The 25,992-nt window shown below is 47.2% G+C and overlaps 1 protein-coding gene across 1 annotated transcript in view; it reads right to left on the bottom strand.

Moving 5' to 3' along the window:
• FAM178B (family with sequence similarity 178 member B) overlaps window positions 1–25,992 on the bottom strand; it is a 425,328-nt gene that overhangs the window by 18,695 nt on the left and 380,641 nt on the right. The window contains exons 18-19 of the mRNA XM_088443441.1: window positions 11,629–11,706; window positions 7,445–7,597 (exon numbers count right to left, since the gene is read on the bottom strand). Coding sequence (XP_088299567.1) covers window positions 7,445–7,597; window positions 11,629–11,706 — 231 coding nt within the window. The remainder of the gene's footprint in view (window positions 1–7,444; window positions 7,598–11,628; window positions 11,707–25,992) is intronic.

The raw sequence follows: 25,992 nt of genomic DNA on the forward strand, positions 1-25,992 counted from the left end.
CCCTGTGCAGTGCCCCTTGTGCCCCCAGTAGTAAGCTTCTTATATAGTGTCCCCAGTAGTAGTCCCCCCTGTGCAGTGCCCCTTGTGCCCCCAGTAGTGGTACCCCCTATGCAGTGCCCTCAGTAGTAGTCCCCCCCCTTGTAGTGCCCCAGTAGTAGCCCCCCTTGTAGTGCCCCCAGTAGTAATCCCCCTTGTAGTGTCCCCAGTAGTGCTCTCCTCCTTGTAGTGTCCCCAGTAGTGCTCTCCCCCTTGTAGTGGCCCCAGTAGTAGCCCCCCCCAGTACACACACACGTAATAAATAATAAAAAAACCCACTTACCTGAATCCACGCTCCCACCGCCGCCATCTGCTCCTTCATCTGTCCACCCGGCCGGGCCGCTCTGCATTATGGGAGAGACGTCATATGACGTCATGACGTCTCTCCCATTACCCACTGCAGGAGCCGGAAGATGGAGCGGCTCCTGCAGTGGGCGCAGCAGCAGTCAGTGAGAATCTGACAGACTCTCATTGGCTGCCATTAAAAACAAACACACAGCTGCCGGAGCCGGCGGCTGTGTGTTTGTAACTGTGTAGCGCTGACCGAACTCCGTCCTGTCAGCTCTACACGCGCGGTGCAGCTGTGTCACACAGACACAGACTGCCTGCGGCCCGCATGGCGCTGCGGCCCGGGGGCACATGGCGCCCAGCCCGCCACTAGTAAAAGTTATAGTAAGAGATAACTTCGCATGGCCAGTCCCTGCAGTTGTGTACATAGGAAAGCATGCACAATGGAACTGAATGCACAGATTGGAGCTTCTAAGAATGGAAAGAGCCCCTCCACCCCCACCCCCTATAAAAAATGTTTTAGTTATTTTGAAGATTACATATTTTTCATCATTAATGTCATACTTGCCTACCCTCCCGAACCGGCCGGGAGTCACCCGAAAATCAGGTTCCGCTCCATGTCCCCTGGAAAGCCAGGCCCGACCCCTCTGGCCCCCCCCCCCCCAGCAGTAATAAGAGAGTAATAAGGGGGGGGTGGCGGTGACGCGTCATTTTGGCCCTGCTTCACAATGCCAGCAATCTCGTCATTGTGCAGCGGGGGCAAGGCCAAAATGATGCGATCGCGTGGCCATGCCTCCGCTACATCCACAAATGCCGGCCACGTCCCCTTGATTTGCCGATCTAGCTGCCCCCTCCCGGAAAAGGCAGCCAGAAAGTCTGTAACCCTGATTAATGTGTTAAAAATACATTATTCTAAGATGGGTTGTGTTGCCATAATAGCTACAAGTGTCAATGCACTATTTGTTATATTGGCTTCGCCAAGGGTAACCACTTGGATTATAGGTAGGCTTGCCATATCATCCCTTTAATTTGGGACACATGAATTACACAGGTTCTGTGGTTGGCTGACTTCAGGTCTCCATTTCACCTGGTTTTATTCAGCCACAGAACCTGTGTAATTCACATGTGTCCCGAATTAGAGGGATGATATGGCAAGCCTAATTATACGGAGCTGTAATATACAACCCTATCACCGAGGCATTGTGCAATATCATAAATAGACCAAGAGGAAATGATGCAGTACGAGAGAGAGACAGTGAGCAGGTCCTGGGAGCCTGTAACCTCTAAGAGCAGGACGGATGCAGAGGTGCACAATGCACAGTATGAATCTGTCAGTATGCCTGCTTGCAGCCTGTAGAACTGGAAGGTCCTGCTGCTCACCATCCGGTCTGACCAGTATGCAGATGGACAGAGAACTGCTGCTCACACATTGTCCATCCCGCCTATGGGCCTGATTCTGAGTTGGGAATAGAGTAAGAAAGAGCAAGTAACTGTGCATCCTGGTAAAACCATGCTGCACTGCAGGTGGGGCAGATTTATAATGTGCAGAGAGATTTAGATTTGGGAGGGGTGTGTCCAAACTGACATCTACATTGGCATGTAATAATAAAGCTGTGCAGCATTTGTGGGCTACATGCAACAGCAGCCAGTATTTACCCCACATGCAAAACAAATGTATGTATTTGCACCCATTACATTGCTACATAGCTTGGCTTGTCCAGGTACACAGTTACTTGCTCTTGCTTTATTCCCCAATCAGAATCAGGCCCTATACCCCTGTCCTGCTGGGTCCCTTCTGCACAGCACAGAGGGCCTGATTCAGGATGGATCGCAACTGCGAGTACATACACTCCGATTATTGCGTTCTGCGAATGCGTAAGCATCGCTGTTCCCGAACCAGCCATTGCGATCGGGAATGCGATTGCAGTGACCTCGCAGACCCATCGCAGAGTGATTGACAGGTAGTGCCGTTTGTGGGAGGTGACGGAGGGGTGGTCGGTGAAATGCAGGTGTGGCAGTGCATTCGAACGCTGTTGCAGAGGCGTGCATAAATTATCCACTGTGATGGCATACGCAGCCTGAGCTGGGTAACAGAAGGTTAGCAATTTCTGAGAAAGGTCTGACCTTATGCAAGTGTACATGAGGCTCCGATGGTATTCGATGTTACCGATGGTTTCGCAGTCTTGCACAGTATTACAGATGTATGCAAGGTAAGGTGGGCGTCCCAGATGTAGTGTTGCATCGGCATAGCGATCACAATGGATTAGCATATCATCGCAGTCAGACTGCGTGCATAATTGCAACTGCGATCCGTAGTGAATCAGGTGATGGTTACTATTGCTGCCTAGCCTTACTACTGTCACACACTTTAACAATATGAATATTCACAAATCTTGTCACATTTTCCCCTACTTGTACACTGTTACTCTTATCTCGCATTATAAGATATCAATTGTCTGTTTTCTGACCACCATATTGATGGCTTTGATATTCAGGGTCGGATTCATAGGTGGACACTATGTTGATGGTTGAGCGATTATTTGCTACTGCTCAAGCTCCAGAAATTCCTGGAACCCCCTACGGTGCATGTGTACCACTGAGTGTACACAGAGATCTCTGTTATGTAAGAGATCGCTCACATTTGAGCAGGATATGTTTAAGAAGCCGGCGGCCACAATCCTGACTGCCGGCTTCCCAAATCCTCTATCCCGCCTAGGGTTAAATGACGGGCGTCTAAAATGTAGACGACTGTCATTTTTCCGTCGCCGGGAGAAAGGCGCCCGGCATCCCGATCGAAGGGATGCCGGGCGCCACGAGCGGACAGCCGCGCGGGGGGGAGGGTTAGGCACCCCCGGGGGACAGGGATGATCGGGATTTGCAGCGCTGTCGGGCTTCCGCTGCTGGGCCCTGTTCTTTTGTCGGGCTGCCGCAGCCGAGATTCGAACTGCCGGTCATGCGGCAGCCGGGATCCCATACCGAATGCATTTGAGCTGAGGTTGGAGAGCTATGGGCGTTACTAGGAGGTGACTGGAAGGTGGTTTGAAGTGAACGCAAAAAAGGGCGTGCCAGTGATTGCGGCTGCCACAGCGACCATGGTTAGAAGGAGAGACTGCGCCAACCATAGGGCATCGTGTTGATAGTGATTGCGATGGCGCGTTGATGGTGGAGTATTTGAGGCCACCAGTGGATTTGCACTGTCCATGGACATTGACAGTGGGCGTCTCAGGGCTTGCAATGTCCGGTGCTGGCAAGTACACAAGGGGAAGGCTGAGACTAGCATTTGCATATTATTATCGCAGCTGTGAATCTGAAATAAACTGCAGCTGCATTAGCTTTCACCTAAACCGAAAACTGACCCAATCCATTCATTATTCTAATGCAATCTATGGATTCTGAGTGCATATTTACTTTACTACACTGTGGTTGTAATATATACAAAATCATTAGCCCAAATAGCATTTGGCTTGTTATAAATGTAAGGAGCTGCTGAGCTGACAATTCATTTTACAGGGAATTTTCTACTGAAAGAATTGAACCACTGTGTGATAATAACCTGCCTCATTCATGTTTATAGAGTTTTGAAGGCTTATATATCACACTACACTGTGGTTGCTACTAGTCTAAACAGCTTGCTATAAGTTCCAGATGTGAATGTCATATGTTTTAGGCTAAGGTCTTGTTCTGGTTTTATACTCTTACTGATATTGTATTTTTATTATTAGTGAAATATTGTTATCCGAGAAATTTATGGTTTTAAAATGTGGCCCATCTATAACATTTCTATGGGATTGATATCACAGGTTGGAGTCTCTAGCGATGTGCTTCCTTTTGTCCTTGTTGTGCCTTTGTTAGTATAAGAGCACTGCAGGATCCTCTACACCAGCAGCTGGAATTACCATCCCTAGAAATGATATATACGATTTTATAATGTATTTACAACAGTATACTATTCATTCTAGCGCTCCAAGCTTAATTTGATTAATTAGTTGCTCATATTGAATATAAGGAAAATGTCATTACTATAAACCAGATGTTACATTCAGGTAATCTGAGGTACAAATGTAGAGCTGAACTTGTCCTGAATATAAAATCTATTTCCTAGAGCATCATCTAGAGTTGGACATTTTGGGCCTGATTCAGAGCTGAACGCTCTGACCACAGCGCTCGCTCTGAATCAGGGCCCTCCTACCTTTTTTTGGAGCGTCCTCATGGACGCTCGCATAGCTGTGGGTTACCACCCACAGATATAGCGAGCGTCCATGATGATGGTCGCGATGGTCTTGACCATCGCGACCATCGGGCTTGCGACGGAGACCCTGCGTTAGGGTCTCGCTGCCGCAAGCCCTGGAGTGATTTTGGCTCTGACATCACTAGTGATGTCAGTGGGGCCGGCTTGAGACGGTAGGCGTTCCCATGGGAACGCCTCCGTCTGGCAGGCACGCCCACCAAAGGGGGCGTGTTGTCAATCAACATCGACAGCACGCCCCCTTTGGTGCGAGACCCGGAGCGATGGAGAGCCCGTCACTCGCCGGGTCTCGCGCATGCGCACGACGGAGCTCCCTCTGTCGTGCGCATGCGCAGTGGGGGAACGTCGACCCGCTTGCGAGTGTACTGCCACTCACGAGCGGGTCTGAATGACCCCCTTTGTCAGTTGTTGTAACATTATTATCTGTTATTTATACAGCACCACACGGGGTCTGCAGTGCCTCACATAGGGATTCAGAATTGTAAGCTATTAGCATGGCTGCCGCATCTTTGGACGCAGCAGCGATGCAAAAATATGCCACTTCGGAAGGTGAGTAATTAAGGACCATTTAGGATAATTTCCAATTGCTTAATTAGTCCTTGGGGGAGGGAGGACGGGACTTTCTCTGGAGGTGCGAGAAAAAACGTTGCATAAATTTCTATAGAAATCACTGCATCCCATTTTCAGTACCTAATTGAATAGCAAAACCCAGTGCCATTGGTTTTTGTCCCCGGGCTAATGTTTCTGTGTAACTGGATCTCACAGCCCAACAAGATGCCTTGCAGTCTGGCTGGACCAATTTGCAACACATAGGAATTTCATACATGAAATACAAATTAATACATTTTAGAAAGGAAATGTGACTGAGACATTTATTAATAAAGTTGTCAAAATGCTATTCTCCAGGGGCCTATTTATGATGGGTGCAGGGTGTGCAGTGTACGTGGGCCCATGGGACCAGGTTGGCCCACTCCGCACACCCTGCACTCATATAGTCTTTATACTTACCAGTCCGTTGTCTCCACAGTGTTGCTCTGCAGCGCAGAGCCTGCACTGCAGAGCAGCAAAAATCACTGGGCAAATGATGGTGGCCATTTTCCCGGTGACTCACTCATGCGCAGTACTGCTGTCCCCGGGAAAATTGCGCGGGCCATTTTCCAAGAGACCCGTGCATGCACGGTAGATTCGGGCACTAAGCCAGAATCTACTCTACTGCACCCACCGCGGCACCACTAGAGAGAGGAGGGGGCCCGCACTGAGTCTACACATGGGTCCCCTCCTCTCTTAAAACGCCCCTGCTACTCTTTCTTATGTATATGCCACTTCATTACATTATACATTGTACAAATAAGGAAATCTAGCTTTCATATTTACTACTCGCACTGTCAAGCTTTATCTCTACAAAATTGTGGGACATGTACTATAGCTTGGGGTGTAAGTATGGGGATGTAGTTATGAGACCGCCGGTCTCAATACCGACATCGGAATCCTGACAAGGGACTTAAGATAGGCGTCGAAATACCGACGCCTATCTTAATTCGGACGCCGGAACGGCGAAGGATGCCAGCCCGAACGAGGTAAGTCTGGGGCACCCGGGGTAAGGGTTAGGTTTGGGGGGGTTTAAAGCTAGGCAACCCAGGGGGAAGTTAGGGTTAGGCACCCCCCCGGGAGAGTTAGGTTTAGGGTGCGGCAAGGGGGAGGTTAGGGTTAGGCACCACTAAGGGAGGGTTAGGGGGGGAGAGGGGTAGGGGTTGGGTACTTACCCGCCCTGTCAGGATCTTCTCCCTTCGGGCTGCCGGCGTCAGGATATGAACCGCCGGGCTATTCAGCCGCCGGGACTTCATAACCATTCCGTAAGTGTGTGTATATGTATGCATGATGCATAAATAATGCTATATTTTGAGTTAGTGATACATCCTGAGATGTGTAACTGAACATATATACACATTTACATATTTTTTATGCAGCAGAATTATTATGTGCCATTTTGTGTTGCAAAATATGTCCAATTGTTAATGAGGCTGTTATCGTGTAAAGAGAAATACATTTGCCGGAATAAGGCCTGCACTTCTTTATATCAAAATCTTGGGAATGTGTCTGGTCTCATTCTAGAGAACACTTTCCAACACTCCCTCTAAACAAGGGATTAAACTACAACTGCTGTTTAGGATGACTGGATAAGTTGATCACACAGCAAGGCATACTTCTGCCCCATGAAGCTAATGTACATATCATGAGCTGTCTGGAGGGCCGCCATCAGGGGGGACTGTTGGAACTCTAGTACCGGGCATGGACACACAGTCAGAGAAGGGCGGCCAATCCGTTCCGAACAACGCGTGCCCACCACCCACTCACCAGCAACGGGTACCACCGTCACCGTGCAATTGCAGTGACAGGGGGCCCGCTGCATTGTACTGCCCTGGCCGATGGCCGCTGTGCATTGTGCAATAATGTTTTTTTTTTATTTTTTTTTGTAGCACGTCGAGCCGGCACGCGCGTCATGTCGCTGATGGAGAGGATAAGCTGCGGCTCGCAACATGCGAATAGCATCCATTCCAGCCTGAAGAGAAGGTAATTTTCATGTCCTGCAGGGACTTAAGGGGGGGGGGTTGGCTGGCAGAGACCTAAAGGGGTAGGCTGGCTGGCAGAGACATAAGGGGGGGCTGGCTGGCAGAGACAATGGGGGGCTGGCAAAGACATAAGGGGACAGGCTGGCAGAGACAGAAGGGAGGCTGGCTGGTACTGTAGAGACGCTGCAGGGCTGGAGTTGCAGAAACACCGGGGAAGGGGGGCCCTGCCTGTTTTCAGTCCTGGGCCCCACAATTTTTGATGGCAGCCCTGGCTGTTTGAAATACTTGAGTATGACAGTGTTACCTGAGGTGAGTATTTGGGGAGCATCTCCATCCATCTCACATGAAGACATGTTGCCAGATTCTTCAGTGTGCTGCGGTACATGTAACCTGGGTACTCTCGGATATTGCTAGAAATATGTCTCTGCAGGTTGACACAAACATTATGCAGATTACCCTGTAAATGCAGCAACATGAGGGAGTTTTAGTAACAACAAAACCCAGGTGTATAATCTAGAACTAGTGTATGTCAGGTATTCTCAGTGGTTATTCTGTATCCTAGAATGGAATCAAATTTGGGGGGGAAAATGACATAATTTCCTGAATGGCAACTTCTCTATGATGCCTCAATCTGTGCATACAGACAATATTGACCAATAATTTTCATTATCATTTTGCTTATTAGCAAATCAAGTATACTGCTACAGTGTATACAAAATTCATATACATGTAGTAATGTCACTAAATCAACATTGCCAGTTTGGGTTCCGGTTAAAAGATCAATAGTAAAAGGTTGACACCAGATGGTCGATAGGGACAAAAGGTTAACACAGAAAAAAGTAGACATAGATGTAGGTCGACATTGGAATGGTGATGGGGATGGTCACTTGCTGGAGGGTTAGGTTTGGGCACTAGGAGGGACGGTTAGGGTTAGGCACTTACTGGAGGATTAGGGTTAGGCACTAGGAAGGACGGTTAGGGTTAGGCACTTACTGGATGGTTAAGGACTTACTGGAGGGTTAGGGTTATGCACTAGGTGGGACGGTTAAGGTTATGCACTTACCGGAGGGTTAGGTTTAGGCACTAGGACTGTTAGGGTTAGGCACCAATGGGAGGGTTAGTGTGAAGATTAGGGGTAGAAAAAAAATCATGTGCTGTCTATTTTTGTGTCGACCATTCCACCTGTACCTGTTGATCTACAACAATGTTGATCTTTTGTGTGTCAACCTTTTGTCCCTGTCGACCTTTTGACTGTTGATTAACTTGTGTCACCCTACAAATTGTCGATCTTTTGGGAACCGCACCCTATCAGTATATGGAGTAATATTACAGAGCTAATTGGACTAGATATACTGGCAATAAAGTCTATATTTCTATATGAATAACTAGGTTCTCCCAATGGCACATATGTCACTGATTCACAGATGGACGCAATGCCGATGTACACACAGGTGAGTGATTATCTGTGGTCAGCACATGCTTCTGATTCGCACCTCGTCATGTTTCATTACTGATGTTGCAAGTGACTAAGGGACAGGGAACGTTTGTGGGCGGCAACGGGGAGTTAGTGACTTAAACATAGGCGCGTCGTGACAACTTTTGGGGCGTGTCTCTGTCTGCAACTGTGATCCTGTACGCAGTAAAAGTGGCTCCGACGTCTAAGTTCTCGAGCCATTCTGCATGACCATAGGGCGACTCAGAAGTCTGATAATCGACTGACCTGTGATCAACCTGCGTCTTTGTACGCAGTCGCTTGGATTTGTGAAGCCACCGGTGGGGGTCTCATACAAATTCCGGCACTATGACATTTACATATATTCGTACAGCTGCTGCGTACAAATTTGCAGCTGCCACAGCATTAGCATTTATCTCTGAATTAGGTCCTAAATCCCTACTTGCTCCTTTACCTGTGTCACCCGGAATTACACGGGAACAACGACGTCCCCTGCTAAGCATGGTGCCTGCAGTGTATGCAGTGGCGTATCTATAATGGGTGCAGTGTGTGCAGGGCACACGGGCCCCCCGGGTCCAGGGGGGCACCGCACACACTGCACCCATATTATTTTAGACTTACCTGTCCGTAGTCCCACGTCGCGTGTCTGCGCTGCTAAGAACACCGGAAAATGGCCGCCGCGGCCATTTTCCGGCGTACTGCACATGCGCAGTAGACTCTGGGCACACTCTAGTGCCCGGAGTCTACTAAGGCTCCGGTGGCTGGCTAGCCGCGTCAGTCGGGGAGAGAGGAGGGGGCCCCGCACAGGGAGTGCACACGGGTCCACCTCCTCTCTTAAGACGCCCCTGAGTGTGTGTGCAAAGTTTTACACCTAGGGAACTATCTTGTGACATCATTAAACAGTTATTTAAGTATCCAAAATGGATATACTACTTTTATAGAATAATGACATTACAATAATACAATAGACATCATATCATATATAAACATTCAACACAATGAGCAGCATACTGATGTACTAAGCCTTGGAGGGAGATAAAGTACCAACCAATCGGCTCCTAACTGTCATTTTTTTATTTTATCTTCATCCACTCTATCTCTCTCCAAGGCTTAGTACATAGACTGTCTCTTATGCTCTTTCAGGTTCCTGGATTTGCAGTACTTGTCATCTGCGCTTAGCATCTGTCTCCCATACTCTGGGACCCTCTATCCAACGTTTAGAGATAAGAGGGATGCACAATTGATGTTATCCAGCAAAGTGATAAATCATAGAGGAAAAGAGTCTTGTTATAGTCCTAGGGGTATATTTACTAAAGTGTGGGTTTATAGAAGTGGCGATGTTGCCCATAGCAACCAATCAGATTCTACTTAACACTTATCTAGCACCTTCTAGAAGATAATAGCTAGAATCTGATTGGTTGCTATGGACAATATCTCCACTTCTAAAACCTCGCACATAAGTAAATATACCCCCTAGAGCAGTGGTGTAACTAGGGCAGGGCGAGCGGGGCACGTGCCCTGGGCGCAGTGGGACCGGCAGAGCACTCACTCATGAGCTCCGCCTTCCGGGATCTTGCAGTGGGTAATGGGAGAGATGTCATGACGTCTCTCCCATAATGCAGAGCGCGCCAGCCCGGGAGAGCTGGCGTGCGTACGACGGCGGCGGGAGCAGGAGCGTGGATGCAGGTAAGTTTTATTTTAATTATATGTTTTTGCTGTGTATTTGGGGGGGCACTAATCGAGGGGACTACTACTGGGGGCAGTAATCGGGGGGACTTCTACTGGGGGCACCACTGGGGGGAACCTCTACTGGGGGCACTAATTGGGGGAACTACTACTGGAGGTACCACTGGGGGACCTCTACTGGGGGCACTAATCATGGGGACTACTACTGGGGGCACTCCATCAGGGACCACTACTGGGGGCACTATATAAAGGGAACTGCATAGGGGGACCACTACTGGGGGCACTGCATGGGGGGGCTGCTACTGGAGGCACTATATAACGGGCACTGCATAAGGGAGGTCTACTACTGGGGGCACTATATAAGGGGCTTACTACTGGAGGCACAAGGGACACTGCACTGGGGGCACTAAATAGGGAGGACCACTACATGGGGTACTGGATAGTGGGGACCACTACTGGGGGGCTGCATAAAGGGGATTACTACTGGGGGCACTGTATAAGGGGCACAACTGGGGGCCTGCATAAGGGGGACCACTACTGGGGGCACTGTATAAGGTGAACTAATGGGGAGCTGCATAAGGGGGACCACTACTGGGGGTACAGTACAGGGGCACTACTGGGGGCCTGCATAAGAGCCACCACTACTGGGGACATTGGATACTGGGGGTACTGTACAAGGGGCACTACTGTGGGCCTGCATAAGAGGGACCACTACTGGGGGCACTGCATAGGGCGGACTGTATAAAGAGCACTACAGGTGTTAAGGTGCATATGGAAAGGAATGTTAAGAGTGACGAGAAAGGGGTATATGTGTCTTGTTGACACGCCCCATTTTTAAGTGACCCGCCCCTTGTGACCACGCCCAGTTTTTGCCGCGCATACATGGGGGGGGCTCCATTATAAAATTTGCCCTGGGCTCCAAATACCCTAGTTAAGTAACTGCCCTAGAGTTAACCCTTTAGATTCTTTTCAGGTATCTATGAGTCATGGACTGGCCACCACTTCTGGTCCATTGTGGCAAAACACTAGTGTGCAATGTCATGGTAACTGGTTGCAGTCAACACTTATTTTCTCTAGAGGAGGAAAGTTCGGGTAAGTCCTTAGCATCCAAGAGTTGCCCAGGATGGCTATAGCTTCTTCAATAACAATATACAGTATTTGGCCACCTTTACAGGGTTCCTATAATAACATCATACAGCAGCAGTTAAGAAAACAAGAGGATGTGTTATCGGCATTCATCCTGAGGAGAGGGAGTCCCAAGAGGGCTTAATCTTAAATTAATAATAGTGTCTAGTACCCCACTCATTACAACATCACAAAGGAGTTTGATATTGGAAACATGCACTCACCACATTTTCTGGGGATGGAGATTCTGTACCCACTACATTACTGGCCAAAATAAGGAGCGTATGACACAAATAGCAAGCCTACGGGAAAAAGAAACAATGATTTAATGTATCTCCTGTTATAGCAGTCAATAAGTCAACTGAAATAAAATACATTTTTCTTTGTTAAAATAGTTAATTTAAAACTGAAAATAAGAAATCTCACTTTTGAGGTATTTCTGTCATAGTAGGGGGAGATGAGTTTAATAGTGAGGAAAATAACAAGCATGACATCAAAGGGGAGAGATACAGCATGCCTGGTTACAGGAGAGTTGGTAGAACGTAGTGTATAAATAATACAGAGTGACAGCAATGACTGCGCACCACACCATGTTACAAGTGTATAAATTACAAGGCAAAGCTTGTGGGACTCTTGCTCCTCTAATAAGCATTGGTCTGACATGGGTGTGGTACAAAACTGGTTGGATTTCCTATAGTTCTCTTACAACCTCTGGCATGTATTCAATGCATTTAATGGTCATCATTTTTACCACACTGATGATTTTCACATAAATGTTTGGCATGTGCTACTACGCTGATTAATATACAGAGCCTCATAGTAGCTGTCCTACCACAAGTCCTAAACAAAGGATGTTTTGTGTTCATGTGACTCTGTACTCCAAACTCTCCCTAATGTTAATTTTGTTTCCTCTACTGGACCCAATTTAGATAAATTATTATTAATATAATTCTTACAGTCCTACCGCACACAAGTTATAAAAAAAAGTCAGATGAAAACCAAACACACATTGGAATGGACCCCAGTCACTATACATGTCAGCCACTGTAGTCAGGGCCGGATTAGCAATGGGGCGGATGGAGCTACAGCTCCAGGCCGCCCATCAAAATAGGCCCACAGCACGGGATTGGTGTGCTGCTGCAGACAGGAACATTTATTTTCCTGTCTTTTTAAGAGCATGACAATCGGCCCCCGAAGCTCCGCCCATTAGAACCCTCGTCAGGCTGTCCCCACACAAACAAATCCCGGCCACCCATCCAAGCTGGGCGTCACACAGATGGCGGCGCAGTGGGAGATTTCAAAAGCCCTCCCTGCGCCGAATAGTGTTTCAGCATCTCCCATGCGGCCTCTGCTCAGTGCCCGGTGACAGATAGGAGTGCGGTCGGTGCCGGCCGGTGAGTAACTGCAGCTGAGTCACTCTGCTCATTTAAAAGGAAGGGTGATGATTGATGAGCAATCATCATCACCCTTCATCGGCGCCGCGGGACGCAACCCGCGGCTCTTGTCTTTCGCCTCGGCTCACCTATACAGCGCAGCCGCAGGCTCAGTCAGTCGGTGTATCTGTGTTGCCACACTGACTGCAGCGCGCACCCTTCCCTGTTGTCTTTATAAAGGCATTAAAGGGAGCCAGGAGGAGGTAGGCAGGAGACGGAGATGTAATGTTTAATCAGGCATTCTTTTGGTGAACAGCCTGACTGGAACCAGGGCTCCCAAAATACCAATGGAGTGTGAGGTATGCTAACATAAACTACCTGTTAAATCTGTAAAGATTTTAATTAAATAATGACCTCCATTAATTGAGCACTGATCTTCTATCTATCTATCTATCTATCTATCTATCTATCTATCTATCTATCTATCTATCTATCTATCTATCTATCTATCTCTCTATCTATGCGTGCTCCTGTCCCTCCCTCCCACCAGGACATAGAATATTAAATAATGACTTGAACTTCCATTAATTGAGAACCGATTTCTTTAAAAAAAAATAAAAAATAAAAAATATATATATATATAATATATATATATATATATATATATATATTTAAATTAATGAAAATGCAATGAAAAACCCTGTTTTCAGGGCTTTACTGCATTTTCCATATGCACTATTGGGTGGCCGCCGGGGCTACGAAGTGGAGGGTTACGCTTTTGCTGCCGTTACGCTATAGAAGTTTATGGGCTTCTACCCCATCGGATCCCTCCCAGCATGCCCCACGGACCTTGCGTCACTCTGCGCATGCGCAGATGGACTCCCGGGTCATAAACCCAGAAGTCCAGGGCACAGCGCTGATCGCAAAGGACAGCTCTTATCGGAAGAGCTGTCCTTTGCTGTACTGATTGCATATGTTAGTGCATATGCGATCAGTACGAATGCGATGTCTGGCGGTATGTACGGCCCTATGTTAGTGCATCCCGCCCCCTGTATAGACCACAAACATACATAACTGCGGCATACAATAGGCCCTTCAGAAATTTCAGCTCCAGGCCCATGTGGACCTTAATCTGGCATTGACTGTAGTCAGATAGTGGTCTTCATTTATAGCAGTTCCCTCTGGTCTTGTACAGATGGCTGTAATCACTGACCATTATGACTAAATCTAGTGGTCAATAGAAGGGCAAGTGAGCAGAGTTAGTGAGCCATACTGTACATTGACAAGAGCTGTACGAACACAGCAGGAGAAATACAGAGTTCTTTTTTTTAAATTCTTTATTTTGAAAGCTCATTAAAAAGATAACATAAAAAAACCCCACAAATATAATAAACAGTATACATGAGCCATTTTTCAATAAAGTAAATAGCAATAAACATATGGGGGGAGGGGGTGAGCAGAAGGGGTGGGAGGGTAATGGGGGGGGATCGGGAACAGGACTATCAAGAGAAACAAAATATGTCTTTCCTTTTTTTTTTTTTCCCCCTTCCCTCTCTCCTTTATAATAAGTAAATACTAGACAAAAAGTGTTATAAAGATAGAAAGAAAAACATGCTAGTTGGAAAACAGGAGAAAAGAATAGTCAGTTACGGAGGTTTGCATAGGGAAGTCGGGGTAGGGAAATCAAACTCAATCACCGCGCATGAGTCACATATGGGTAGTGAGCGCAGGGAGCAGAGGTAGTGAAGTGTTGTCATATGAGAGCCATGGAGCCCAAACTTGAGAAAATATATGGCCTCTATCATGAAGATAATAGGTAATATTTTCCATTTCCGCTATATGCCGTATTTGTGATTTTAGGGCAGAGAGAGTCGGTGGAAGAGGGTTTTTCCAATTACGGGCAATCAGACTTCTAGCAGCAACTAGAATATGGGACAACAGCTTAACAGAGCGGTTGCTGAGATTAGGAGAGGGGTAATTTAAAAGGAAAGTCCATGGGTCTTTTGGGATCGGTTCTGCAAAGACCGTATTTTGGAGAGTATGAACAGAGGTCCAGAAAGGTTCAAGAGTCGGGCAGGTCCACCAGATATGAATTAAAGTACCTCGGAGGCCACAGTTTCTCCAGCAGAGAGGTGAAGCAGAAGGGAACATATGGGAGAGCCGTACTGGAGTATAGTACCAACGGTAATACAATTTATAAGAAGTTTCTTTAAGGCGAGTAGAGATATAGGTTTTAGCAATTGCCAGTCTCATGTCGTCCCAAGCCTCTTCATCAGGTGGAGGGCCAAGATCTATCTCCCATGAGGATTCATGGGGATTATTAGTAGGCAGAGCAGCAACAATGAGGATACCGTATATTTGAGAGATCATCCCTTTGGACATAGGGTAATATTTACAGAGCCGTTCGAAGGGAGTGAGGTCACGGAGAAGCGGGGTCTGTGGTAGGGAGCCTAAAAAATGTCGTATTTGTAGGTATTCATAGGGATTTAAAGATTGAGTTGGACATTGCAGTTGTAGGTCTGAAAGAGAGAGCCAGAGCCCTTGTGAACAAAAATCAGCAGGAAATTTGAGGGATGCTGTTTTCCACGACGTCATGTGGGTCGCATGTAAACCTGGGGGGAAATTGGGGTTACACCATATAGGGGTAAGAGGAGATATAAGGGTGGTAATATTAAATTTAAGTGAATATAAGACCCATATGTGGAGGAGGAATTTGAGTGTTGGAGGAAGGTTAGAGGGAGGAGGACGGTGTTTCTTTTGTAGGCCCCATAGGGAAGAAAGGTCTGGGGAATTGATATAGCTAGATTCAATATCAAGCCAGGAGGACGTTCCATGGGGGGAGTAGGAGGACACTATTTGGGAAAAATGTGAGGCTAAATAGTAGAGCTTAAAATCTGGGAGACCTCTACCCCCTTTGGAAATAGGTTTTTTAAGGATGGACGAAGACAACCTAGGTGGCTTACCATTAGAGATGAAACGGTTGACTGATTTCGGAAGGTTTTGAAGGAAGGTAAGGGGTACCACCACTGGGAGGGTTTGGAAAAGGTAGAGCCATTTGGGGAGGATATTCATTTTTACTGCGATGATCCTGCCCAGCCACGAGAGTATAAGCCGTTTCCAGGAAGTCAGATCCGCTTGTAATTTAGCAAAAAGTAGGGGGAAATTTTCCTGAAATAAAAGATCATAACGGGATGTCAGGAAGACCCCAAGGTATTTAATTTTTTTATATTGCCACTTAAAACTGTAGGAGGATTTAAGGGTCTCAACATCCTGGTGGGGGATGTGGAGGGGCATGGCTTCAGATTTTGAAAAATTTATTTTATATCCAGAGAGGACACCATAATGGTCTAATAATTTGTAAAGGTTGGGTAAAGATATCCGGGGCTGAGTGAGGGTAAGTAGGATGTCGTCAGCGAAGAGGGCGATTTTGGAAGATGAATTCCCGACCTGCACTCCGTGAATGCTAGGGTTTAGTCGGACGAGGGCGGCCAGGGGCTCTATCACTAGGGCGAAGATCAAAGGGGACAAAGGGCATCCCTGCCTGGTGCCATTTGAGATAAAGAAACGGTTGGAGGGGATTCCATTGATGGAAACAGCGGCAGAGGGAGTGGAATAGAGGGCCATGACACCAGTCAGGAAGTCTCCCGGCATCCCAAACGATCATAAGGTCTGAGACATAAAGGTCCAAGAGATCCTATCGAATGCTTTTTCAGCATCGAGAGAAAGAACAATAGCTGGAGATCTCCTGGAGTTTATGGTATGAATTAAATCTATGGTTCTACGGGTATTATCCTGAGCTTGACGACCCGGCACAAAGCCAACCTGATCATAATGAACCAAGGAGGGAAGGACCTGGTTGAGTCTATTGGCTAAAATTTTAGCATATATTTTAATATCTAGATTGAGAAGGGAGATAGGCCTATAACTAGCACAATTGTGCGGGTCCTTACCCTCCTTAGGTATCACGACAATTCTGGCTTCTAACATATCCGCAGGGAAGGAGCCCCCTTGTAAAACAGTATTAAAGAGGGAGTGCAGGTGGGGAACCAGATGCTCCATGAATTTTTTATAGTATGCAGCTGTAAAGCCGTCAGGTCCGGGGGACTTGCCAGACTTCTGTTGTTTAATAGAAGTTATAATTTCCTCTTCTGAGATCTCCTCACTCAAACCCCGGAGTGCCTCCTGAGATAGCTGAGGAAGATTGGCGGTGGAAAGAAATTCTTGGATTGCCGTCTCAGTAGGTAGGATAGAAGAAGGGTATGAAGAAGAATGTAAGTTATACAATTTATTGTAAAAATTTTGAAATTCAGATCGAATAGCTGCCGGGTCGTGAAGAAGATGATTATTGGAATTTTTAATCATAAGGATATTTCTATGGGTTCGTGCCGTACGAAGCCTAGATTCCAAAATCTTATCAGCTTTATCTCCTTTTTCGTAAAAGGTTTGACGCAGCCATTTTAGACGTTTAGCTGTGTGTTGGGAAAAAAGGAGAGCGAGGGAGTGTCGAACAGTAAGGAGCTCTTGTTGGAGGGAAGGGCTAGGGAACTGTTTATGCTGTGACTCTAGTTGTTGAAGACGAATTGAGAGGGAGTTAGTACGGGTTTGAAAATCTTTTTTAGCTTTGGAAGCTATACTAATCAAATGTCCCCGTAGAACAGCTTTATGAGCCAACCAGAGAGTGGAGGGAGAGGTGTCTGGGAGAGCGTTTAATTGAAAATACTCCGTAAGTAGGGTTTTGAGATGGGTGATCGTATCGCGAGAATGAAGAATGGTGTCATTTAAGCGCCATGTCATTGGACGAGGACGTTCAGTAATACAAGATAGATCGGCTGAAACAGGAGCGTGATCAGACCATATCAAAGGATGGACATGAACATCCACAAGTTGCAGGTCTAGGTCGTGGCTGAGCAGGATCATGTCTATACGGGAATAGGAGTTGTGGACAGAGGAGAAGAAAGTATAGTCTCGGGTGAGGGGCTCTCGAACCTGCCAGGAATCATAGAGAAGCTGGGATTTCATGAGATCAAGCAGCGCCTTGGAATTACGGAGGTCTGCCCTGCTGGAGTTAGTGGCTCCCGAGGTAGATCTATCCAATGAAGGGTTCAATACTGCATTAAAGTCACCAGATACAATAAGGGAGCCCTGCCGTTTACGAGAGAGGAGGGTGTCTAGTCTAGTGAAAAAAGCTGGTTGGGCTTGGTTAGGGGCATATATGTTAACAATGATGCAAAGAATATTATTAAGAGTACCCACAAGAATAAGAAAGCGACCCTCTTTATCTTCATAAGAATCGATCATATCAAAAGTGAGGTGGCGGGCAAATAGGATAGCAACTCCTCGTTTCTTCTGCTTAGAGTCGCAGGCATGATATGTGGTGGGATAGGATTTAGAGCGAAGTTCTGGATGGAGATTTCGCAGGAAATGAGTTTCTTGGAGAAATACTAAATCTCCTTTATATAACTTAAGAGTGGTAAAAAGTTTGCTACGCTTTTGTGGGCTATTGAGGCCCTTCACGTTGAAGGAGAGTACCTTAAGACCCATGCGCTATGGTTGAGAAAACAGCTAAAAAAAACACAAAAAACAATTGAAAGTGGAGAGGTAAGCAAAAGTGACACATCATCAGACATGTAAAAAGGAAGAAGTCGTTCTGTTTGAGAAGGAAGGAAAACCGGTAAGGGAAAAGGAAGGTAGGTAGGCCAAATGGTACAGAGGTCCAAGGCCATGGGTGCTGACAAAGGGGAGGGGAACTATGCACTAATGAAGCACATAGGTCAGCAGATGGGTACAAGACCCTGGGGGGGCGCGGCAGAGGTAGATCGTTTATCCATAAAGAGGTCATAGAGAGGAAAAAATATATACATATAGAGCCCTCCCACAAGCCCCAAATATAATAAATATATGGAAAGAAAAATACAACATCGTACAAATGGAGTATAGGAAAAAAAAACAAAAAAAAAAAACATAGATAAACCTAAAAATAGAAATCAAAAAACAATATGATTGGAAAGAAAAAAAAAGGGGGGGAACAAATAAATGGGAGAAGAAAATACAATAAAAACAGAAATATAAAAATTAATAAACAAGAGATGGGAATAAATCGAGGAGTAAATCGAGGGATAAATCATCCCAAAAAACACTGAAATGCCAACCAATAAACAGAGTATATATATGTTCATAGATTTATATATATATATATACATATATATATATATATATACATACAGACAAATCAACAAAATCTCAGTAAGATTATAATAAATGAACAGCTAAGATAAGAACATATATAGATGTATCTTATATTCATTATGATGGAACCTCATCAAAACTTAATTACATAAACTTCTATAAAAATATCAAAAATAGGCTAGATGAGTTCCAGATACATATAATGAGACGTTAATGTAAAATATTCGTAATGGGGGACATCCTCACAAGTGGAGGGACCCCATCACGAAATCACAAAAATAATGCAACAATGAACCTATTAGAAGGTCTTAGGATTCAGAGATCTGAGTGGAGGACTTGGAAGACTTAGGAACAGTAGACCATTCAGATGGAGGGGGGCGTCGAGTCAGTTGTCGAGACCTTTGAGGGAGGGAGGCGGAAGGTGTAGGACCAAGTTCTTCGGATATGCCCAGTGTTGAAAGAAGATGTTGAGCTTCGAGGAGAGACCGAGCCATATGTAATTGGTTCTGGTGCCATATTAGAATGCGAAAGGGGTAACCCCAACGGTATCTAATATTATGATGACGTAGCAGGGTGGTAAGAGGCTTAAAGTCCCTACATTTAGCAAGAGTCAGAGGGGAAACATCCTGAAAAATCTGGAGAGTAGCATCTCTAAAAGTGACTGAAGAGAGCTTGCGAACTTCTCTCATTATAGTCTCTTTGGCTGTAAAGTAGTGCACACGTAGGATGACGTCTCGGGGTTGAGAAGAAGATTGGGAGCGCGGTTTTAGCGCACGGTGGGCTCAGTCTAGGAGCAGGTGATCTTCCTGAGTAGAGGGAGAGAGTTGCATGAACAGGTCTTTGAGATAGAGCTCAAGGTGGGGGAGCTCGACGTCTTCGGGAATACCTTTGATGCGGATGTTGTTACGTCGGGCCCTGTTATCTTGATCTTCTTGACCGTCTTGAAGCTGAGCAACATCTTGGCGTAACTGTGTAAGGTCGGCGTCGTAAGATTGTTGGGATGTAACCACCTCCTCAACTCTACGTTCTAGTTGGTCTGTTCTGGAACCAATAGCAGAAATTTCCGCTTGCATGGCATGAAGAGCCTGAACAGAATTTTTCACATCTTTGAGTTCTTTGAACAGTAAAAGGAAGTAATGGGAGAGAGGTCATCTTCTTCCGATTCGGAGTTGGAGTGGTCAGGAGCTGATTCTGGTGCAATATCTTTAGCATCAGGCAAGGATTTAGGTTGTGAAAGATATGGTGTAAGGTCTCCTGCGAGGGATTTCTTCGCCGTTCTAGGCATTATGAATATCGATGTATAAAAGGGAGCAAAAAAAAAAAATGTAAAAGAAACTCCACGTGTACTAATTAGGGGTGGGAGGGGATGAAATCAGTTAGTACATGTTGTAGCTGTCAGGTCGGGAGGGTAAACTGTATATCAATCTCGGCCACTGTAGTAAGAGTCGTAAGGGCGTCAAGGGGCCCAATTGCTAGTAATTTATGGAGATCTCTATGTAGGCAGCAACAAGGTCCCAGTCACAGCAGATGGAGAGAAAGTAGCCCGTCAGCGGAGGACCCAATCCAGCAGGAGGGAGAGAGCTGTGGATTGAAGCAGTGGATGTTCCTTAGACTGCAGGAGGGGGCCCCAGCCGGCGGTGTTTTGCAACAGTCCAAGGTGACCAGCACACAAGGGGAGAGGGCCCAGCAAGAGAGGAGAGGTCTCCAGATGCCTGTATATAATAGAACAGGCCAGCAGTAGTAGATCAGGTCCAACGGGAAGGGGGCAGCCAGTGGCAGAGGACCAGGTCCGGAAGAAGAGGGGCAGCCAGAGGTGGTAGCAAAGGCCCTGCACTTCTGTAGTGCAGCCGGGGCTCACAAAATGGCGGCCTCCCGCGATTCGCGGTTCCGGCCGCGGGTATTTCTAGGGGTCTCTGGGGGTATATACCTCTTCAGCCACAGCCAGTGAGGATCCGGAGGAGGGTAGGGATGTCGCGGCAATCACCCGAGGGGAGCGGCAGCGGTATCCAACAGGCGCGATGCCGCTGGCAGGGTCGCGTCGGGGACAGAGCCAAAATTGAGGCCGCGGCTTCACCCTCAGAGTAGGCCGAAGCGGCGGTCGGGCGTCTGCGGATCCGCGACAGGCACAGCAGGGTCTCTGGGAGCCGGTAAGGTGTAGGAGCCCTCTGGGGAGAGTCAGCAGTAAGCAGGGGCTCCAAAATATACTGCTTTTGTTGCCGGTCAGACGGAGCCAGAGAAAGGCACGTCTGCTCCGGTGCTCAGTTAGGCCACGCCCCGAAATACAGAGTTCTAAACACTAACAGGCACTAAAGTCAGGGCAGGCAGCAAGGAAAGGTGGACATTGCTAATGTCAGCAACAGTACCAGCTCAGGCAGTACAATCTATAATGGATGTTTAAATCATTCAGGGTCTGGTGTTGTATAACCGTTCTCACTTTGAGATGCATGCACACACTATTACTACTCATCTGTAAGATTTGGTGTGGGTGATACGAAGCACCGGATTAGCTGCAGGTGCTGCTGAGAACACATGGACAGGTATGTTGTGCACAGATAACCTATACACAGTGGCAGAACAGGTGAGTGGTTTTCCCAGGTGCAAAAATATTCTTCCTCCTCTCCCAACACACACCAAAGCATATCTCCCAACATTGGGGAGGATGGTGCAGGGACTCTTGTGAGTGTGCGTTTGGTGCATGTCCGAAAAATGGGTGTGGTCTTATGCCCCCTGAAAACTCATTTTGGTGGCATGTCTGCGCTGTCCCCATTCTCGTCATGCTGGGGCCTGCCCAGCGCTCGGGGAAATTCTGGGCAACCCTCACCCGGCACAGTGCTAATGACACATGCGCGCGTCATCCATTAACAGCTAAGTGGCCCACCCCCTGCTCACAGGACACTGCGGCCGCGGGACTATCCGGCTGAAATCTAGACAATTGGGAGGTATGCAAAACATAGAGAAATAGATAGATAAAATATATATTAAAAAAAATGAAATAAATTATATATATATATATATATATATTGTGATAGGATCACTGGTAAAGTGGTCTGTGACAGGTACATTTGTCCCAGATTCCTGTCTTATGTGTTTTAAACCCCCAGGAGAAAGTCTGCAGTGTAGCAGGCTTAAGTCTCGGCTTTTTGAAAAGCCGGTTTGGGACGTGGGGGTTGTGGGTGAGAGGAGAGGGAGGGCTCCACCCACGGCCACTCCAGGTTTTGGGTCTTGCAGCCTGGTAACAGGCTTGTTAGTGTTTCCACCTGAGAGTGGCCAATATAAGCCTAGTTTGTTTAAGGCTGAGTGTCTCACCTAGGAGAGCAGGCAGGAAGTTTGCTCAGAGACACTTGAAAAACCTATCTGTACGTGCTGTGCTGTGCCTTTGTTGCTGGTGAGGGCATTAGGCCCTGCCAGGTTCTTATAGTGAGGGAACCACCTGTAAAGTTAGAGCCCAGCCAGGGCTAGGATTTACGTTTATGGTTTCTTTATGTTGTTTCTGTTTTGCACAATAAAGACTGGCGCCGACCAGCTTGTACTCGAATCCAGACTGGCGTACTGTTTCCCAGCTGCTGTGTGTGTAAGGAAGGAGTCCTCTACCCAGCAGAGGGACCCCTAATCTGACTGTGTCACAATATGGTGGAGAATGCAGGCACCCACACACACTGAAGTTGCAGCGAGAGGAAAACTTTCCGTTTAAAAATTAAAGGGACAGACACCCAATTTGTGAGTGTGGAAATAACGCTGTGTTCTTGGAGTCCCATAAAGGAGGCGTCAGCCAATGCACAGAGAGGCAAGGTCCAGCTTCCAACCTACACCCCAGGACAAAATGGAGGACATTATTAAGGCCTTGCTCCAAGCTACAGCAGCTCAGCAGGAGACAAACAAACTTCAGCAGGAATCTACCAGGGCTCAGCAGGAATCCACCAAGGTGCAACTGTTAGCCTTGGAGACAGCCCAGAGGCAACAACAGGTCGCCATCGAGGAAACCCGCCAGGCCTTAGCGGAAAACAGCCAGGCCATAAAAGAGGTGGTACAGCACCTGGTCGCTCGGCCCAGAGATGTTACTACTGGTCCTCCCACCACCACTCACTCCATACGAGCCAGTCACTTCCTCCAAAAGATGACTTCGGGGGCGATGATGTGGAGGCCTATCTCACCGCATTTGAAAGAACGGCCGAAAGGGAGAGTTGGCCCAAGGAGCAGTGGGCAAGTCTGGTGGCACCTTTTCTGTCTGGGGAGCCACAAAAGGCCTATTACGACTTATGCCTGGCTGATGCCAAGGACTATAAAAAACTAAAACAGGAGATCCTAACTCGCTTGGGAGTCACCACCTTTGTTCATGCCCATCGGGTCCACCGCTGGGAGTTCCATATGGACAAGCCTCCACGTTCACAGATGCATGACCTCGTCCATCTGTCCTCAAAATGGCTACAGCCCGAGACGCTGACGGGACCACAGATCGTGGAAAGGGTCGTGATGGACCGGTACCTGCGATCGTTACCTGCGACTCTGCGCAAGTGGGTGAGCCATGCAGACCCTAAGTCTGCAGACCAGTTGGTCGAGCTGGTGGAGAGGTACGTGGCGGCTGAGGAGCTGATGAGTATGCCCCACCGAGCCCCGATGGTGCACCGGCGAACTCGCACAGACACTGGTAAGACTGTTCCAGGGGAGAAGGGTGCTGGGCGGTGGAATGTACCTAAGACTGAGGGTGTAGAACCTGGAGACAGGCCTGCCAGGCCGGGAAGGTTCTTGCCCCGTAAACGACTAGACATTAATATGACTCAGTGTTTCCGGTGTGGTGGCTTCGGCCATATTGCCGCTAATTGTTCACTTACAACTGAACCTATGCAATGTGATACTGCTCATGTCTACAGCAGGGGGTCTTTCTTTGCACAGACAGCCTGTACGGCTGACCGGCAGGCTGAGACTGATAAGCACATGTGTGTACTCACTGTAGATGGCAACCGAGTAGAGGCACTGCTAGACTCTGGTAGCTTGGTGACACTTATGAAAGCTGAGCTGGTGAACCCCTTGAGACGTAAGGGGAAAACTGTTGGTGTGACCTGCATACATGGGGATACTCGATATTATGTTACTGCCGAGGTGAACATCGAGACACCATGTGGTTCTGCTATAGTTTCTGTGGGTTTGGTGCATGGTCTGATGTATGATGCAATATTGGGGAGAGACTTTGCTCACTTCTGGAAGTTGTGGGAAAGCCGTTTTGTTCCAGAAGTGAACAACCCCGATCCATTTGAGAAGGTTGTCAATGTAGTGGAGGAGGGAGTTTCTTCTGAGTCAGAGTTATTCCCTTTTTCTACTATGATTGGCGAACTAGAGAATGCGGAGCGTGACGGTGGCCCGCCAACTGATGTGCCTCCCACTGAGGTGGGAAGTGTTGTTGGGCCAGTTGATCGTCTGCCTGATTTAGAGGTCAGAAGAGAGGTCTTTGCCGTGGAGCAGTTGAATGACCCTACTTTGGTAAAAGCCAGGGAGAATGTAAAAGTAGTTGATGGTAAACCCGTAGACCCTGATAGTCCTTTGTCCTATCCCCACATGGCAATGTGTCAGGATTTGTTATATCAGGTGACTAAGAAGGGGGAAGATATTGTGGAACAACTAATAGTTCCCAAAGCCTACAGAAGAACAGTGTTGGATCTGGCCCATGGTCATATAACGGCAGGCCATCTAGGGGTAGAGAAAACCACTGAGCGAATAATGCAGAGGTTTTTCTGGCCCAGGCTCCATAAAGAGGTATCTGACTTTTGTGCATCCTGCCCTGAGTGTCAGTATCATGCTCCCAGACCACATTTTAAGAGTCCACTAGTTCCATTGCCTATTATAGAGGTGCCGTTTGAAAGAATAGCGATGGATTTGGTTGGACCCTTAATGAAGTCTGCCAGGGGACACCAGTATATTCTGGTCATAATGGATTATGCTACCAGGTACCCGGAAGTGATCCCGTTGCGCAATATGTCAACCAAGACCATTGCCAGAGAGCTAGTTCATGTCTTTAGCAGGCTGGGTATACCTAAGGAGATACTAACTGACCAGGGTACACCGTTTATGTCAAAAGTCATGAAAGAGTTATGCCGCCTGTTCAAAATTGAACAGTTAAGAACTTCGGTTTATCACCCCCAAACCGATGGGCTGGTCGAGAGGTTTAACAAGACGTTAAAACACATGCTTAGGAAAGTGGTCGACAAGGATGGTAGGGATTGGGATTACTTATTGCCATATTTATTGTTGGCCATAAGGGAGGTTCCCCAGTCCTCCACCGGGTTTTCACCCTTCGACTTGTTGTATGGGAGACACCCAAGGGGGTTACTAGACATTGCCAAAGAGACATGGGAGGGGCAGTCTAGTCCTTACAAAACGGTGATTGAGCATGTTTCTCAAATGCAGGAGAGAATTGCTGCGGTAGTGCCGATAGTGAGAGAGCACCTGGAACAGGCTCAACAGGCACAACAGAGGGTATACAACCGCAATGCTCGGTTACGCAGCTTTGCTCCTGGGGACAGAGTGTTAGTGTTGGTTCCCACTGTGGAAAATAATCTTTTGGCTAAATGGCAAGGGCCCTTTGAAATCTTAGAAAGAGTGCGACAGGTCAATTACAAAGTTTACCAGCCGGGGAAAAGAAAGCCGGAACAGATATACCATATAAATCTGTTAAAGCCCTGGAAAGATAGAACGGTACTGTCGGCCATCCGAGCCCCTCCAGTAAATCCAGGGCCCTTAGTTCCCGAAGTGACAGTGGCAAAAGCCCTGTCGGCAATTCAACAACAAGAGGTCAAGGAGTTTCTGATCAGAAATAGGGTGCTGTTCTCTGACGTACCTGGGAAAACCTCGGTCATTAAACATGACATAATCACTGACACAGGGGTTAAAGTTAATCTAAAGCCCTATAGGTTACCAGAAGCACAAAGAGAATCGTTGTCGAAAGAAATAAAAAATATGCTAGAGTTAGGGGTTATTGAAGAATCACATAGTGAATGGTCAAGTCCCATTGTGTTGATTCCAAAGCCCAACGGGAGT

This window comes from Taudactylus pleione, unplaced genomic scaffold (genome assembly GCF_031769625.1).
Source record: "Taudactylus pleione unplaced genomic scaffold, aTauple2 ptg000329l, whole genome shotgun sequence".
In the NCBI taxonomy this organism is placed as follows: Eukaryota; Metazoa; Chordata; class Amphibia; order Anura; family Myobatrachidae; genus Taudactylus; species Taudactylus pleione.